The sequence below is a fragment of the Macrotis lagotis genome, chromosome 1 (genome assembly GCF_037893015.1).
Source record: "Macrotis lagotis isolate mMagLag1 chromosome 1, bilby.v1.9.chrom.fasta, whole genome shotgun sequence".
Taxonomy (NCBI): Eukaryota; Metazoa; Chordata; class Mammalia; order Peramelemorphia; family Peramelidae; genus Macrotis; species Macrotis lagotis.
Window position 1 is genome coordinate 256,550,311 of NC_133658.1, and position 17,744 is coordinate 256,568,054.

The window sequence follows — 17,744 nt, forward strand, 5'->3', positions numbered from 1 at the left end:
AATATGGTGTAAAAATGGAGTCAATAGAAAAAAGGGAAATGTAATGGGAGAAAGAAAAAGAGAGGGGGAATAGACCAAGATATTTCATATAAGATTTTTCTTTATTACAATGAGCTATTGCAATGATATGGAAGGGGGGAAGGCAAGGGGGAATGAGGGAATCTTCTCTCATCAGAGGTAGTTAGGAGAGGAAACAGCATATATACTCAATGGGGTATAGACTTCTGGAGTAAGGAGAGGGGGGGTAACGGGGAAGGGAGGGATGTGAATGAAGGAGAGGAGGGACCACAGGGGGGGGGGTGAGTGGTCAGATATAACACATTTTCCTTTTTTACTTCTTGCAAGGGGCTGGGATTGGATGGCCTGTCCTGGACCATAGGGCCAGGTGGATGCTGGGCCTAAGGGGTGGTATGGGGGCTCAGGGCCTCTTGGCCCCAGAGCCGGGGCTCTGTCTGCTGTGCCACTCAGCTACCCTACAGCAGAGACAGAGTGAAAGGAGAGAGAAAATATAGCACATGGTAGTGGAGAAATATGAAAGGAGGGAGTTGTGATCAGCAATGGCAACATTGGAAAAATATGGAAATAACTTTTGTGATGGACTTATCATATAGAAGGTGATCCACCCACAACAGAGTTGGTGATGTTGAAACAGACTGAAGCACATTTTTTATTATTATTTTGCGGGGGGTGCAGGGCAAATGGGGCTGGGTGGTCTGCCTGGGGCCACATAGCAGGGTGATCATTGGGTGTCTGAGGCCAGATTTGGACCCAGGTGCTCCTGGCTCAAGGGCCAGTGCTCTGTCTGCCACCCAGCTGCCCTTATAATTATTATTATTACTATTTTGTCTTTTTTTTTCTTTTTTTTTGGTTTATGCAGGGCAGTGGGGTTGGGGTGGCTTACATGTCACACAGCTGGGTGATTGTTGGGCCTACGGGGCTGGATATGGGCTTGGATGTTCCTGGCTCCAGGGCTGCTGCTCCGTCTGCTGCGCAACCTGGCCATACCTACAATTATTACTATTATTTTTTATTTTCATTTTTTTCTCTCAAGTGAGTCTATATTTTTTGGCGGGAGGAGGTATTTTGTTTACTCTTAAACAAGAATATTTTATTAATGTATAAAAAATGTACAAAATGATAATAAATATTAAATTAAAACACATAAGCTGTATGACCTTGGACAAGTCAGTTAACCCTGAGCCAGGCTTTTTTTCTCTTCAATGTTTTCAGGAAGTCCAATAATTCTCAGGTTGCCCCTCTTCAATCTATTCTTGAGGTCAGTGGTTTTGCTGATGAGCTATTTTACATTTTCTTCTATTTTTTCTTGGCTCTTGCTGTCTCATGAAGTCATTAGTTTCTGCAGACTCCATTTTTTTTAAGGTTTTTGCAAGGCAAATGGAATTAAGTGGCTTGCCCAAGGTCACACAGCTAGGCAATTCATTCTTTTTTTTAAGAGGAGTTTCCTTCATTTACCTTTTGCAACTCCTTTTCCAATTGGTCAATTCTATTTTTGAAAGAGCTTTCCATTTCACCAATTGAGGTTTTGAGTTATTTTCTTTTTGCATTTGCCCAATTGAGGATCTGAGAGAATTATTCTCATTTTGTACTTGTCCAATTGTATTTTCAAATGATTTGTTTTCTTGTTGCAAGGTGTTAATCTTCTCTTGGGTTTCTTTTCCCGAATTTTCCAATTGATTTTTAAACTCCTTCCCTATTTCTTCAAGGAGGTCTTTCTGTGCTGGAGACCAGATCATATTCTCCGCAGAGGTTCTAGGTCTCTCTGAATTATGAGTCTTTTCCTTCCAAGAATTTTTCTATGGATCCACCTTTCCACTGACCTTTCTTCATTTTGCTAAGACCTCGAATTGGGGAGGGGCTGGTATTGGGATCCCTAGAGGCTTTACTGAGTGCAATACCTCCAGCTGGCCAGTAGGAGGTGCTGGTTGCTTTCTCTGTAGTGTGACCTTGATTGAGCACCTCTCCCTTGGCCTGGAGGGAGAAATTAAAGCTGTTAAAATACTTGTCTTCAATCAATGGTGGGCTTTACCCTGGGCTGAGATCATTCCTCTCCCTATTGTCAGCTGAGTTGGTTCTTCTGCTCACCCACCAGTGCCCAGCACCTCAGAAAACAAATCCTGAGGTCGATATTTTCTCCTGGATTTTCTTTCTGGGTTTTGTGGATCTGATTTCTGTTAAGGTTTGTTTCATATCAGTTACAAAAAGATCAGGAGACTTTAGAACTGTGCCTGTCTTCTCTCCGCCATCTTGGGCAGAAGTCCCTTGCTTAATGTAATTCTCTCCAGTTTTCTCCAGAAGATTGAAACAGTAAACATTCTTTCACTTCCTAAAAATAGGGTTTTTCCTATTTATCTCTTTCTCTTGTTTTGTTTGTGCAGAAACTTTTGAATTATGTAATCAAAATTCTTTTTGTGATCTCTATCCTGTTTAGCCATGAACTCTTCTTGTATCCACAAATAAAAGCAATTCCTTTCTTGCTTTTTTTTGTATCACTTAGATTTTTTTGTCTAAGTCATGTCTTTTATGTCTAAGTTATGTCCCCATATGGAGTTTATCTTGGTATATGGTATAGTATTTTCTATACTTAATTTCTAACACACACTGCTTTCCAATTTTTCCAGATAGACTGTGGACAAATAGTGACTTCTTAACTGGTATCTTTGGGCTTATAGCACAGGTGGATAGAGCACCAGCCCTAGAGTCAGGAGTAACTGAGTTCAAATCTGGCCTCAGACACTTATTAACTAGTTGTGTGACCTCAGGCAAGTCACTTAACACCACCATCTTAAATAACAAATTGTTTAGGTTTTGGCAAGGCCAGCATACCAAGGTTATTTCATTATGGTGATCAGTTTTCCTTGATTTGTTCACAAGTAGAAATTGGGACAGAATCCAAAAACTAAATGATAGCTTTCCAGGTGCTGAGTGTGGTGGACCAGACTAGGCCCCTTCTTAAGGTGACTAAGAGCTCTCTAGACACCAAAACCATTCCGATAGAGGCTCCTTTTATCTGTGCTGGGTTCCCAACACAAGCTTCAAGAGGCTTCTGAGGCTGAATTTTGCTTAGGGTCTTTCTGTCTCAGCTTGACTGGGGCTACTGGTGCCTCTCTATGCTGGCCTCAACACTGAGGCTGCTGCCTCTGCTAATCTGCAGGTGGGTTGGTGACATGATGGGATTGGCCTAGTTTGAGGATCTGCCTCAGGGACTATCCTGAAGGGTTCCTTTTTCTTGAATATCCTTTCTCCCTCTTTTTTACCTACTAGATTCCTACTTATCTAAAGGGCAAATCAAAAGTCATACTTTCACCTCCCCAGGCATCTTTTCCTCTGCCTCATCCTATCTTCTCCCTACCAGACTGCAGGTAAAGTGTTTTTATCTAAGCCCCAGCCAAAGAAGAAAAAAAGGTAGAAAAGAAAAATAGAAATGGAGAAGCCTGGTGTAATTATTAAATTGACTTTCAATTCTATGCACCAATAAAAATATTCTGTTAACATTATCAAAATTATTCATTTCTATTGAACTCTTATGGTTTTTAAAGGCACTTTCTGAATAGACCTATATACTTAAAGCATTATTACCCTACAAAAGTTTATCCAGTCTCATTTTGAAAACTTCTAGTGAGAGGAAATTCACTATTCTATAGCAGTCTACTCCACTTTGGGACAGTTTTAATTGTTGGTTTTGGGTAGCAAAGTGCCTGGCCTGAAATCAAGAAGACCAGAATTCAAATCCAGTTTTATGATCCCTACTAGCTGGGTAATCCTGGGCAAGTCACATTTGTATCAGTTAGATTAGAAAATGGTAAACTGCTCCTATATCTTTAGTCAAGAAAACTCCAAATGGAGACACAGAATTGAACAATAATTGTTGATTTTTCGTTATATTAACCATAAATCTGCCTCTACTTCCATGTTTTGCTCCCACTCCTGACAACTTCATTGGGAAGAGCATTGGATTCTGAGAAGAGAACCTAGGCTCAAATCCCAGCCCAGTCACTTAAAAATCTCTGAACTCTCTTCTAAGCCTTATTGGCAAGAGTTGGTGCTTTAGTGACCTGGGGAAAGTCACCCAACCTCCCTGATCTGTTTCCTTTTCTGTTAAATGATCCAGCTTTTAACCAACAGCTCTTAAAATCCTCTTCCCAATTCAACACCTCATTTAGTTTGTCCTCAAAGCCCACCAGGGTTTGGGCCATCCTCTGGTCAAAGAAGACTCAAGAATCCCCACTTTTTTGGGACACATTAATCTTAACAGTTAACCTTCACATAGCACTGTAAGTCTTGAACATTGTTTCCCAATGTCTTATTTGTTCCTTATAACATCCTTTGAGGCAGAAAAAAGAAGCAATCATTTTATAAAACAAACCCAGTGCAATGACTTGAATATTGTCATATAATCATCAGAAATAGGATTCAAATTCATGTCACTTGATTTCTCAAAAGTGCCTTCAATGTATGTTCCATTATATCACTTTCTCTCAATGTAGTTTAGTGTCAAATTAGCTATTTTGCCGTCCATGTCACATTAACTCATGTAGTGCTTATATAATTTACTAAAATCTCCAGATCCTGTTCAAATTTCTATATAGCTATGATACCTGCTTCACTCCATCTGGATGTGCTTTTTAAAAAATTTAAATGTAAAATTTTACATTTATGCCTATGTAAATTCCATCATATTTAAGTTCAGCCAGTCATCTTTCAGGATCCAAGCATTCATTTATTATTAGCTATCTCTCCCACTTATGTGTCATCTGCCAGTTTGGTAAAAAAGATTTTCAATATTCTGTTTACATACAAACAAGTTTTTTTTTCTCTTCCATCAAAAGTGAATTCAAACAAAAACACAACTTTTGCTTAGTCCTGATCTATCATTTTTAAGTAGAAATTGAGAAAAAAATAGAAATCATTATAGTGCTAAATAAAGACCAGAAGCCAAAATTGCAAAACACCAAATCTATATTTACATCCACATATAATAACATACCTTGACTAAACTGAAATATATCATAAATTAAACGAGTAATGTCTACTGCTTGACAAACTTAAGTTTTAACAATTAAAATAAATCAAACTGAAATGAAATAAATACAAACAAAATTTCAACAAATTGTACCTCTATATAAATGCACTGTTATCTTAAAGGAAAAAAAATACAAAACCAGTAGTATCCCAATAGTTAATACTGATGGGCAAAAAAGTACTTTGAAGTACAGGGCTGTGGAATTATTGACATGTTATGCATGTAAGAAATAATGGTTAAAAAGTAAAAATCTGAAAACCCCTGAAAACTGCAGCATAACATGAATTGATTGTTTTCGAATAGATTTGGTAATTTTTTTTTAACAAGTTTAAATTTCAGCCCTCTGTCACACAACCCCTTAAGATTTGAATATCCTCATGACATGCATTCTGTAAGACTCAGTAAATCAGGCAAATATTAGGCCAACCACCTTCCAAATGTGTTCATTTTGAAAAATAGGCTATAAAAAAGTGCAAAACTATGAAAACAAAATCTAGATTATGTACATATGGCTCAGCTTATGAACAGGAAAAAAGGTAAAAAGTGTACAATTTCCTGATACACAGCACTTCATTACAATGCCAGTTGACTGATGTCAATTAGGTCCCCTTTAACACAGGAGTTAAGACATATCAAGGATGTCTTATGTTGCATAATGAAAAACAGTATTTCTAGGTTTTGCTACTATAGGACATTTACACTTTCTATGTGGAAGAGAACAGGGTAAAAAAACCTAACAGTGCAAAAATTTTGAGACAGTTTCTTACTAAAATACAGCATGGAAGCCAAAGCCATGTATATGCTGAATAAATCTTCAGCCAATAGGCTACAAGTAGAGGTAACGATGAGCAAAAGTTAAAATATTCAATAAATCAGTTCTGCTGGCTGGTGGCTGCCCTCCTTTTAAAACTCAAGTTGAATGAGCATAGAGGAAAAACCTTGTCATTTCAAAACAAACACACACAAAAAAGGATGGGAGTAGGGTTGTGGTAGAGGAAGGGAAACAATATATAATCCCTTCACCAACCCTCTACACAGTGGGCAATTTCTTATTCAGAATCAATGTGTCTACAATTAACTTCAATGTGTCTTCAGTTAACTAAGATTCCAGAAATACCAAAAAATCTCTAAATACAAACATAAGATGCACCAAAAGTCTTTTATTTTAAAATTGCTGCCCCATATTGTAAGATTATATATATATATATGTATATACATATATATAATTTTGCACTCAAACTTAACCAGTCTGAGTAAATATATGACGTCAAATTTTTTAAAAAATGATTTTAGTTTGCTAGAAAACAAATTTAAATAAATTCCACATATTACTTTGTTCACTATTAGCAAAGATTTGTCTGCTCAGAGTAAAGGGTTCTCAGTAGAGACATACTTAAAAAATTCCACAAAACCACCATACCCCATCAATTTAAAAAAAAAAAAAAATCACCAAATAAAGTAGTCTGGTGGTTCCAGGACAATTTACAAACCATAAAATAGTAACAAGTAACATAACTCTCTCAGCTAACATGCTGAAATAATTTGAAATAAAAGAGAACTGAAAATTCAGAAGTGATCTTATAATATGCAGCACAAACTGGTAGAGAGGGTCAATACTTCAGTTAGGTGTACTCACATGAATTTGCATAAAGACAACAATGTTAGATTTCCTAGGATTTGATATCCACACAAATCATTGGAAATTAGTTTTAAAATGAAACTTATCCTAACTGAAAAAAGCACAAGATCAGAAACTGCTCAAAATGATGAGCTATCTTGGAAGTAGCAGGAGAGATGCGCGAATAGAAGAACCACAGTATTTAAACAAGTAGATATTTACAAAATTTTACCTGAGGTGCAAGCATTATATACTCCCTCCCTCCCCCAGTTACTTTTCAGCAGCTCTCAAGTATTCAAAAAAACTACTTAATATTTGGTCAATTCTAAAAAAAATATTATTTAAGGTCAAAATAGAGATATACATTCTCCACTTTTACAACCCAACTTTTCCAACTACAATTTTTATTGCTATTTGGTACAAATTTTAAACAGAACCAACATTATAAAACTGTAGTGTTCTTTATATGTACAGTACAATCACAGCTTATTTCAGTAGCTTTCACCATTCATTTTCTCAAAGGATGAGCTGAGGGTAACTCCACAGAGAATATGTATTTATGTCCTTATAAGACCTGGGAGGGTAGAAAAAGAAAACTGATTAAGATGAAATTACACAATAATAGTTCAAAAAATCTAAAACTGAACAAGACTAAGAAAAGTAGTAAAAAAAAAATTTTAATGGCAATCTAAGCCCAGGTTCTTACAAATGAATAATGAAAGATGCAATTAGAAATTTGTAAAGTAGCAGTGAATCTTATGTACAGAAGTGTTTTGTTTCATACTCAAGTTAGTTACTTAAGTGGTTAAAGAAAGATTAAGCATCTAAGAGTACAGTATTGACAGAACAAAGGCCAAGGGAAATATGCAATTATCCCCCAAAGTGCACTTTGAAGGTATAGGCATGAAGATACAAAATTTATAGGATGAATCAGGGTTAAGTTATTTAACTAAAAGAATGATATTAGAGGAAAAACTAGAACTTGGTATAATCTTTCTTAAAAGAATGGAAGCTAAATGCTTCTAAAACCTAGTATTTCTAAAACTCTTTCTACTAGAGTTGGTAAGAGGGCCAAATAACAGCTGGGTACAGTAGAATACTATTCTAATTGACAGAGAAGAACAAAGCTAATCACTTGCCTCATAGGCTAATCACATCAGAATGACTATAGAGTATGTTTCATGAGATGTAATTTGAACTGCTATAGCTACATCTGTGTAACTAGTCATATTATAGTACTGTTCTCCACACAGCCCTCTTCAGTCATTCATTCTCATTGTTAAACGAATCCTTAAGAAGTTTAAAGTAAGTATCATATCCTCTGTCTTGTTAAAACACCACTTGAGGTTGCTCTTGGACTGCGCTTTACAGGCAGCATTCATTATTTGATTAATATTAACCCCAAGAAGAAAAGTAACTCAGATTTTACATAATTTTTTTTAAAAACCTGCATTCTAATTACACAGAGAATTTTATAACTTGGTTTAATTTAAAGAAAAAGAACTGAGTAAGGTAAAGGAGAGCTCTTGGCAGTCGGTACTGCTCAGAAAGGGCAGAGAACTTGAAAGAAAGGCCTGACCTAATTTCTTAAAATTTTTCTTAAAATCCAATTATTTAATTTAAAAATGAGCATTAATTAAATAAAACTGGACAGCATAAATCATAATGGGTCTCATCCCATTGAATTTTGAAGAGAAATCAACAAATATATGATTAAAATATATGCTTACCATTTCCCCCCCAAAAAAATCAAGTTTTCTTGTCATTTGGTCGATAATGTGTGTTAGTAATAAGATTCTCATAGTTTCTTTTTTGCAGCATGCTGTTAGACAACTGTTGATAAGACATAGGCCTTTTTCCTAATTGAGGAGAAAAAAAAAAGGTTTGAAAAGGCATTTAGTATTAATGTTAAGTAAATCTGTTCTCTTACAATAAAGTTAACGGATTTTGTAACTATTTCAAAATAATGCTGACAAACAGTTGCAAACACTTCTAAAAGTAAAAATTAAGAGACCTGGGTTTCAGGTTCCAATACTCATTATCTCAGGGCCTTGCTAAGTTTGGTCATTTGCAAAATGACACCCAACCTAAACTTCAGATCTCACTAAAGATGAGTAAAGCACTACATAAATTTCAAAGTATTTTAAAAAAGCATAAATTATTATTCTAAGTCTACATCCTTGATACTGGAAATGTTAAAAACTGGATAAGCTACTAATCTGTTGAGTTGAAAAAGTCTCAACACAAAATAAAGCAAGTCTTTTTACAACAAAAGCTAACAAGAACTCTGAAAATTTTCATTTCTCCTTGGGTTTAAAAAATGATAATGCTAATAAAAAGTCCTCTAGGTTCAAGTTAATATCAACATGAACTGAAAAGTCCAAAAAAAGTTTTCAAGTTTTAAAATCCTTTATTACAAATATGCAATATACACTGATTTAGTGGATCATGAGAAACTGAAAATAGAACTTATGTAAAAGCAAAGTTTATACATTACTGAACTACAGACATTACAATGCTAACATAATATAGAAAACACAACAGAAAATAACATGAACATGACTTTAAAAAAATCAAAACTATCTAATCTCAATATTAAGTAGTTCCTTGTAATGAAAAAGGTAGAGCAGGAAAAAAAAATGATGGAACCAAAGATATTATTGCATAATACAACCCCACTGACGTAACAAGTAGAATGGAATTTGTTGTCATTGTTCAGTCATGTCCAATTCCATGACCCTGGACACTATACTTTCCACAGTTTTCTTGGCAAAAGATACTAGAGTGGTTTGCCATTTCCTTCTTTAGTGGATTAAGGCAAACAAGAGGTTTGAGTGACTTGTCCAAGGTCATACAAAACAGTTATTACATGTATCTGGGACCAGATTTGAGCTCAGGTCTTCCTGACTCCAGACCAAATGAACTTGGAATCCCCAAGCCACCTAGGAGCCTCTAACATTAATTAAAAGTTTTCTTTTTCTTTTAGTACTGGGAACAAGGATATGTTGATCATTTCAAATATCTCATTGTCAATAGTTTTAATTTCCAAATAAAATCTGTTGATGCAAAGCCAATCATTAGTTTCCTCTCTTCATCCTATCATTCCCACTTTTGCAGGTATGAGAGTGTTGGGTATGATGGGATATTCAGGGAAATGTAGCAGCCATGCTGCAAGGGCTGTTCCCTCACCTTCAGCATCTACTTCCCCCACTTCTCTCCAGGGCCTCCAAGGAGCTAAAAGCACATAGAGGCCAAACACTAGGAAAGGTTTCTAATATACCTGAAGCTAGCAGACAGTTCAATTGTCAATCAACATTTATTAAACAGCTACTTAGCAACCTAGGACAATGGCTATGTACCAATGTACCTAGGATACAAAAAGAAGGGAAAAAAAAACCAAAACCTCACTTCCTGACCTCAAGGAGCTTACAATCTAATAGAGAAGACAACGTGCAAACAAATATATAGTAAGCTACACACAAGAGAAGTTGCTAGAATTAAGAGGGGTGGAAGAAGGCTAAACTTTTAACTGGATCTAACAGGAAGCTAAGGAAGTCAGTAGTCAAAGCAGTGGATGTCTCCTGCAGGCACACAAGACAAGGAACAAGAATGCCCAGAGAAGAAAGATGGAGCCACTTCTTAGTGGTACAAATAGCCAGGAGAGAATGTGTCAGAGAGGAAGGTGTCAGAGAGGAAGGTGTAAGAGGACTCGAGGGAGGGATTAGCAACACACTGAGGAATGAACTGTATTTGAAGCAATGGGAGTCACTGGAATTTATTTATTTAATAGAGTGACTTGATCAGATCAATGTTTGAGATAAAGTCCATTAGTGGCTGAATGAAGGATGGACTGGAGGCAGGACCATCCCTCAGTGACTTGCAATAATCAAGATATGAGGTCCTGAGAGCTATATCTTTGGGTCAAAGAGGAGGAAGGGATGGAGGGCCAAACCCCGTGGATGGTTCCCCAACAATTTGGATATAGAGGGAAGAGTGGGGGATAAGAGATATTAAAGAATCCAGGCTGACTCCTAGGTTGAAAGCCTGTGGGATCGGAGGATTGTTGGGAAAAATTGCCCTAACATCTATTTTAAACAATTAGTAAAAAAGTAAAAAGAAATGAAAGCTTTAAATTAAAAGACAACAAATTAATATTTCACCAGAACTCAAAAAAAGCAAAGTCACTGGAGAATGTTAAAGCATTTGCTCTTAATTTGCTATCTCCACCAGATCAACTGGTGTCATGTTAGACTTGATAGAGTGTTTTCACTGTAAAGGTTCCTTCCCTTGAAACTAACACAAAGTGAGTGATTTTAAAGCAAGTCTTTATCTTCAAGGTAGCACAGTCCAGTATATGTTATAACAGAATTTAATCATGTTTACCTAATGGAACATGACCCCTTCACTCCTTCCTCCCATTTTATCTGCAGAACCCCATGATATCCTGATCTTACATTTAACATGCTAGGGGAACATGTTCAAGAGTCTCTTCCTTATGCTACAATGATATAATACTAGCTCTGAAAATAATTTCACTTAAAAAAAAACAATAACAAAAGCCCACCCTCACCCCAAAAAAAAACCCTCTACCGTTAAGGAAATTCCAATATATTCTGCAAGAACACAATAGTAGAAAGTTCTTTCAACATTAAACAAATATCATCAATAACTGCATATAAGATACCATTCAGAATATAAAATTCTATATAAGGACCACACTTTAGTAAAGGATAAACAGAGATGCACACATAAATACCTACTCTATAGCAGTGTGTGATGTGTCATGAGTCCAGCTTAGTACAGAAAAATATTGGACATAAAATCAGGACTTGTGATCAAATCATGATTCCATCACTAAATGGCTAATTAGGAACAAAGTTATTTTACCTCTCTATGCTTCAGTGCTCTATTTTGTAAAATAGGGGCGTGTGCCTAGATAATGTATGAGATTCCTTGAAATGGCTTTAGATTTATCAAACTTGAACTTATTCTCTTTCCCACAAAAACCTCCCCTCTTCCTAATGTTCCCATTACTCTCAAAGGTACTACCATTTTCCTAGCTGATCAGACACACTACCTAGACATCAATCCAAATACATATACATATATATATATATATATACACATAGACATACTTACACACACACACACACCCACACCCACACACACACCTAGCCCTCACCCTCCCAAAAACTGTTGCTGAGGCCTATTGATTTTACCTTTGTAACATCAGTCACATATACTCCCTTCTCTCCGCCTACCTACCTACCTACTAGTCTGATACAAGTCTGAACTACTGCAAAAAGCAACTGGTTGCTCTACCTGTTGCAGATCTCTCCCCATTCTACTCTTTCCTCTATTAGTAATCCAGCTGACTTTACTAAAATTCAATCCTGTCACCACCCCCTCTCCAATTCAATAAATACCAAAGGCTCCAAGATCAAATATCCCTCCCACATCCCATTTTCCCAGTGTTCTTATACCTTCAACCCCACTACCGCAAGGTATACTTGGATCTAGTAACACTGGGGGAATGCTGTTGTGCTCTAAAGTAATAGGTAAGGGAATAGGAGATGAGAGAATCCACCATTCTACAATACCTTCTATTGCAGAGCTTGATGCTTGACTACCACTAGATCCACAAGAACTATAAAGTGGTCCAGGACCAAATGGCTCATAAGACTTGAGGACAGTCAGTACATTTGGAGAATCAACTTCATTTGAATTCAGGAGCCCTTGTTTGGTTGGCAACACTGATGTAGGCGGACATGGACAATCCTGAGGTAATAGATTTGCAATTCTGTTTGCGACACGGTATCTGTTTATATCATATTCTCTTCTATAACTGGCTACTGTTGCAGAGTCAAGTTCAAGAGTAACAACATTAGATTTCATTCTTTTTGAAGATGGTTCCCCAAACTCCACATTAACATTGCCAACATTTCTATTGCAGAAATATTCTCTTCCTTGATTACTAGACCACGGAGAGTCACTCTTAAGAGGATAGTCAAAGGAACCATTGACATTACTGCCTACTATGCCAGACTGAGGAGATATGCTGAGAGATTTTATCTTTGTCTCTGGTCTTTTTATTCTGTCAGGGCCTGGAGAAGCACTGGTTTTAGAATGCATCTCTGACTGCTGTTTAATCACACCTGCTTGAGCTCCAATATTCTGCTGTGATCTGTGAGACTTCAGGTTACTTGGGGCTAAAGTGCTAGAGTCTATTCCTGAAGAAAGCGGGACTTTACTTGGCAACGGTGGGCACTGCTTAGCTTTCTCCGGTTGCAGTGACTTTGACTGAGTTGCTAGAGAAATTTTAGATTTATGTGAATTGGTAGATAAAGGAGGCACATCTTTTCCAAGTAAAGCTGGAGGGCATCCAGTACGCCTACTTTTGAGTGAAGATTTATTCCTACCATTTTTATGAATGTCAGGATTGTATTTGTGCATTAATCTCTGATGCATCATTAGTACTTCTGGATAAAATGTTCTATAAGTACAAAATGGGCAGGTGCTTGTTGCTAATAAACCTCTGCTGATAGAAACAGCTGCACATTCTTGTGCAGATCCAATAGATAAATTCAAAGGCTTTTCCTCCAAGTCCATGTTTGGTTTATGTTTGCAGTTAGGAGTACTCTCTTTTATTTCGCCTATGTTATTTACTTCGCTTTCATGAATATTATCTCCTCTGCCAGAAAGAACATCCTTCTCCGTTTTACAAACAGGGTTATTTGCCTGAGGTTCAATTAGCGATTTCTTTTTTAATTTGTCCAAGTATGGAGTAACTACACTTTTGTTCATTTTTTCAGCACTGTCATCAACTGTGTTTTTACTAGAATCCTGAGTATCCTTGTTTATGGTTGAATGTACACTTCCCAAAACATTTTGAAAGGCAGAAGGCATTTCTTTATGTTGTTTTGCAGGTGTACAGCCTTTAGTATCTTTGGCACCATCAAAAAGCCTTTTCAAATTTTTGGTTTGAGCACCATCAGTTGCTAATAGCATATCTTCAGTTTCCCGACTCAGTAGTGAGCTTTTGCCATCATTCTTTACTTCAGTGGTAATATCTATTTGCTTGTCCTTGTGATGTCTCTCCAAATGATACCTCAGAGAGGTTTTCTGAGCTGCAGCATATTCACAAAATTCACATTTGTATGGTTTTTCACCTGAAAATTGAAAAATTTGAAAAACATTTTTTAAAAAACCTTGAAAATACATTTTGAAATAGATTATATATTTTAAAATAGAGTTGTTGTATCAAAAAAATAGAATTATTTTTCTTTCCTATTCAATAAGAATTTTGTTAAGCCTGACCAGATATGACTCAGAAGACCAAGTTTTTCTTATCTTGTTTTGTTTTTAGGTCAATTATATTGAGTATTTGAAATCTTGCATAAAACCTTCAAAAAGAAACAATATCCGGAAGAAGACAGCCAAAGTCATGCGTATTTTTGCCCTTTCCCTTCAATCTGAATTATCTAATATGTTAAAAATGAAATATTTTAGTTAAGTAATTGAAACTGACTAATATGGGGGCGGCTAGGTGGCACAGTGGATAAAACACCAGCCCTGGAATCAGGAGTACCTGGGTTCAAATCTGTCTCAGACACTTAATAATTACTTAGCTGTGTGGCCTTGGGCAAGCCACTTAACCCCATTTGCCTTGCAAAAACCTAAAAAAAAAAAAACTGACTAATAGCTTAATCTAGGGCAAAGTGGCAATTTGGAAATAGTTTGAATGAAAGAGATTCTCATTTCATATTAACCTAAGACTCACAAAAGTTTACATTAAAATGTTTGAGGCTAAAAATATTAGAAAGAATTAATGTGGATTATAGCTGGGATATAGATTTAATAAAGTTGTAAGATAATTACAAAATATATAACGTAATACAATTAAGTTTGTATTCATACTAAAAGAAAGGACATCAAATGCAATGTGAAATTAAGCTAACATTTTATAAGTCAAACATCATTTTTGGCAAAAGTAGTAAAAGAACTTGATCAAAACAGACTATTTTTACCAAAAGTAACAACTGATTCGGTATTTATGAAGAAAATTCTAGAAGTTACCTGTATGAGTTCTGAGATGAATATTGAGGTAATAATTTGAACGGAAATACTTTCCGCAATAGCTACACTCTCTGGATGAAGCAAGATGTTTAATTTTCCCTCTTTCCAAGCCATCTTCATTTTTATCTTAAACAAAAATATTTATATTAGTAAGGAAATAGCTGAAGCACATTATTAATAAAGTATGTTGATAAATTACAAACTGTTCTAGATATTACTGGTAATTTTCATTAAAAAATTCTTCTATTAGTGTAAGTGTCATTAAAAAACTAAAAACTTTATAAATATTATTTTGACATTTTACTACAGGAAAATATAGTGGGTATGTACATCTGAACTTATTGGTTAAGTGTAATATACATAGTACACAACAAAAAAGACGTGACTGTTTTTTATAAGTATGTGACACAGTTAATGGATTTTAAAATATATATAACATATATATATATATAACTATATATAGTTGTTGATGAGATCTGGCAAAGAGATTGTAGGAAAAACTGTGACTAGAAAAGAGAACAACTTCCACAGAATAACTAATTTAGAAAATCATGCCAATAAATTATCAATTCTTCCTTTCCCAGTCATAGAAGAAATCCATTTCTTATTTAAGATCAACCAATAAGTTTACCACTAGAGGGTAGTAAGTACAACTTAATCTTTAGCAAGAATGAAATACTAATTTATGTTAAGCAGAACATGGCAGAATTTAAATAAAAATTTTAAAACATTGATCATCAGGAAGTATCATTCTGCAGAAAATATAACTCACTAAACAAAAAATGGTTTCCAAAATGAATCACACATTTTGACTTTTTTCAATATATTAAACTGTAAAATTGAAATAGTAGTCAGCAGAAAACTATTCTAGCTTATTTTTTCCTGCAGTAAGTACTTCTTAAAAATAGAACTATTTACTCTATATATATTTAGAGTCACTCTATACAAAGAAATGTCATCAATTACAAAAACCAATTTGTTCAGGCTTGATCCAACCTCAGTTCAACACAAGCTTTTCCTCCCTCCTCCCTATAATAATTCTCTTGAGCTCTAAGCAATTCTCCCCTTCTCCCCCCCTCCAAATCACAACTGATAAAAACATTCTACTATCATAATGATAGGTCAAATCCCCCAATACATAACCACTGTAACAAAATTCTTCTTCAAGTTACAGGGCTCATTTTGCCTGAAGAAAATTTATTTCTTTGATATCGTAACTCTGCTTTACACTGATGTAAAAGATTTTCAACATAAAATATATATCCAAAACATTTTATTATATAAAGTAATATTGAGCAACAGTGAGAAAATCAGGCTAAAACACCATTCAAAACATTACATACCAGGGGAGGCTAGGTGGCACAGTGGATAGAGCACCGGCCCTGGAGTCAGGAGGACCTGAGTTCAAATCCAGCCTCAGACACTTAATTACCTAGCTGTGTGGCCTTGGGCAAGCCACTTAACCCCATTGCCTTGAAAAAAGGAAAAAAAAACTAAAACATTACATACCAAAAATATGTAATGAAAAGAGACCTGATGTAGTCAGAAAACTTCAGTTTGATTTCCTTGCTACTATGAGACCCTAAACCAATCATCTCTAATCTCTCTGGGTCTCAATTACCTAACTAGTCAAATAAAGGAGTTAGCCTCTTATAGTATGAAATTAATGACCTTATGAAATATATTAAGATTATAAATATGCTTTGGGTTTTTGAAAAGACCACATGAATCATGGGTTGATATTACAGTTAAGACTCATAATTGAAAGCATCACTTAGTATCACATTCTTGGAGAATGAAGTGTTCTATGGACACAACATATTCTACTGGTATCACATAAAATTATAAAGTTAAATTTCTGTAATTTCTCACTTCAAGCTTTATATCAGGATTTATTTACTATATATTGCAATATATACAATATTTAATATGCTATTATTTTTAAAAATACAATATTGGCTACTAGGATTTTTAAAAACTATCACTTTATATATAATGTTTCAATTTTTAAGAACTCAAATACTTAGTGCATACCATTTCATGTCAAAAGTATCAAGTATCATTGATCCTATTTTACAATTGGAGAAATGAAATTCAGGATATTATGTCTTCATGCAGGTCATTAATAAAGCCAACAGTAGAACTACAACTAGCATGAAGTTCTTCACATTATAATCTAGTGAGCAATTCACAAGGCAACCATCATAAGAAATGATGAGATAAATTTTTCTTCCATACTCACTCAGATGTTAGCTTGCAATTGACTTATTTTTCAATTATAAGTCTTCTATGTCATTACCAAAAATTTTGCATACAAAATACACAAGACAAATGGTGCACAAGCATAAGGAATACTTTTTGAAAAGTTGTCACTAAGTAATGTACTTTCTGTTGTGGTGGCTTAAGGTTCTAAATTTTTAAATATTTTTTTCAGATGTGTACAACAGGAGACTTAAACAATATCTAAATTTATAGTCAGGTAATATGCCTACATTAATTACAAATTATAGAATTGAGAACTGATTTTTTATCTTAATTTTGTTTCTGTTTAAAGTATTTCTCTGTGGCACTAATTAAGATTACAACTTAGGCTCAGAATGAAGGAAAACAAAAAAAATATTTTTCTATCAATACAAAAAACTTTGAAATTGCAATGTTCTTTCTTGTAAACTCACATATTCTGAGAGAGAGAGTGTGTGTGTGTGTGTGTGTGTGTGTGTGTGTGTGTGTTTGCACGCGCACGTTAGGCTTTTGCAAGGCGATGGGGTTAAATGGCTTGCCCAAGACCACACAGCTAGGTAATAATTAAATGTCTGAGGCTGTATTTGAACTCAGGTACTCCTGACTCCAGGGCCAGTGCTCTATACACTGCGCCACCTAGCCACCCCCCCATTATATATTTTTGATTATTATAATACTCAACTCAGAATATTAGTGACATGATGGAAAGGTAATTGTATCTTAAAAGTCAGAACACTGAATTCAAAAGTCCTCTATTTAATATCTTAA

At 35.3% G+C, this 17,744-nt stretch overlaps 1 protein-coding gene across 4 annotated transcripts in view; it reads right to left on the reverse strand.

Annotated features, from left to right (window-relative positions):
• Positions 1–407: 407 nt before the first annotated feature.
• ZNF217 (zinc finger protein 217) overlaps positions 408–17,744 on the reverse strand; it is a 104,607-nt gene continuing 87,270 nt past the window's right edge. For all 4 annotated transcript variants that reach the window (XM_074210274.1, XM_074210273.1, XM_074210272.1 and 1 more), the window contains exons 3-6: positions 14,736–14,861; positions 12,260–13,828; positions 8,390–8,518; positions 408–7,233 (exon numbers count right to left, since the gene is read on the reverse strand). In XM_074210274.1, coding sequence (XP_074066375.1) covers positions 8,409–8,518; positions 12,260–13,828; positions 14,736–14,861 — 1,805 coding nt within the window. In that variant the 3' untranslated portion in view covers positions 408–7,233; positions 8,390–8,408. The remainder of the gene's footprint in view (positions 7,234–8,389; positions 8,519–12,259; positions 13,829–14,735; positions 14,862–17,744) is intronic.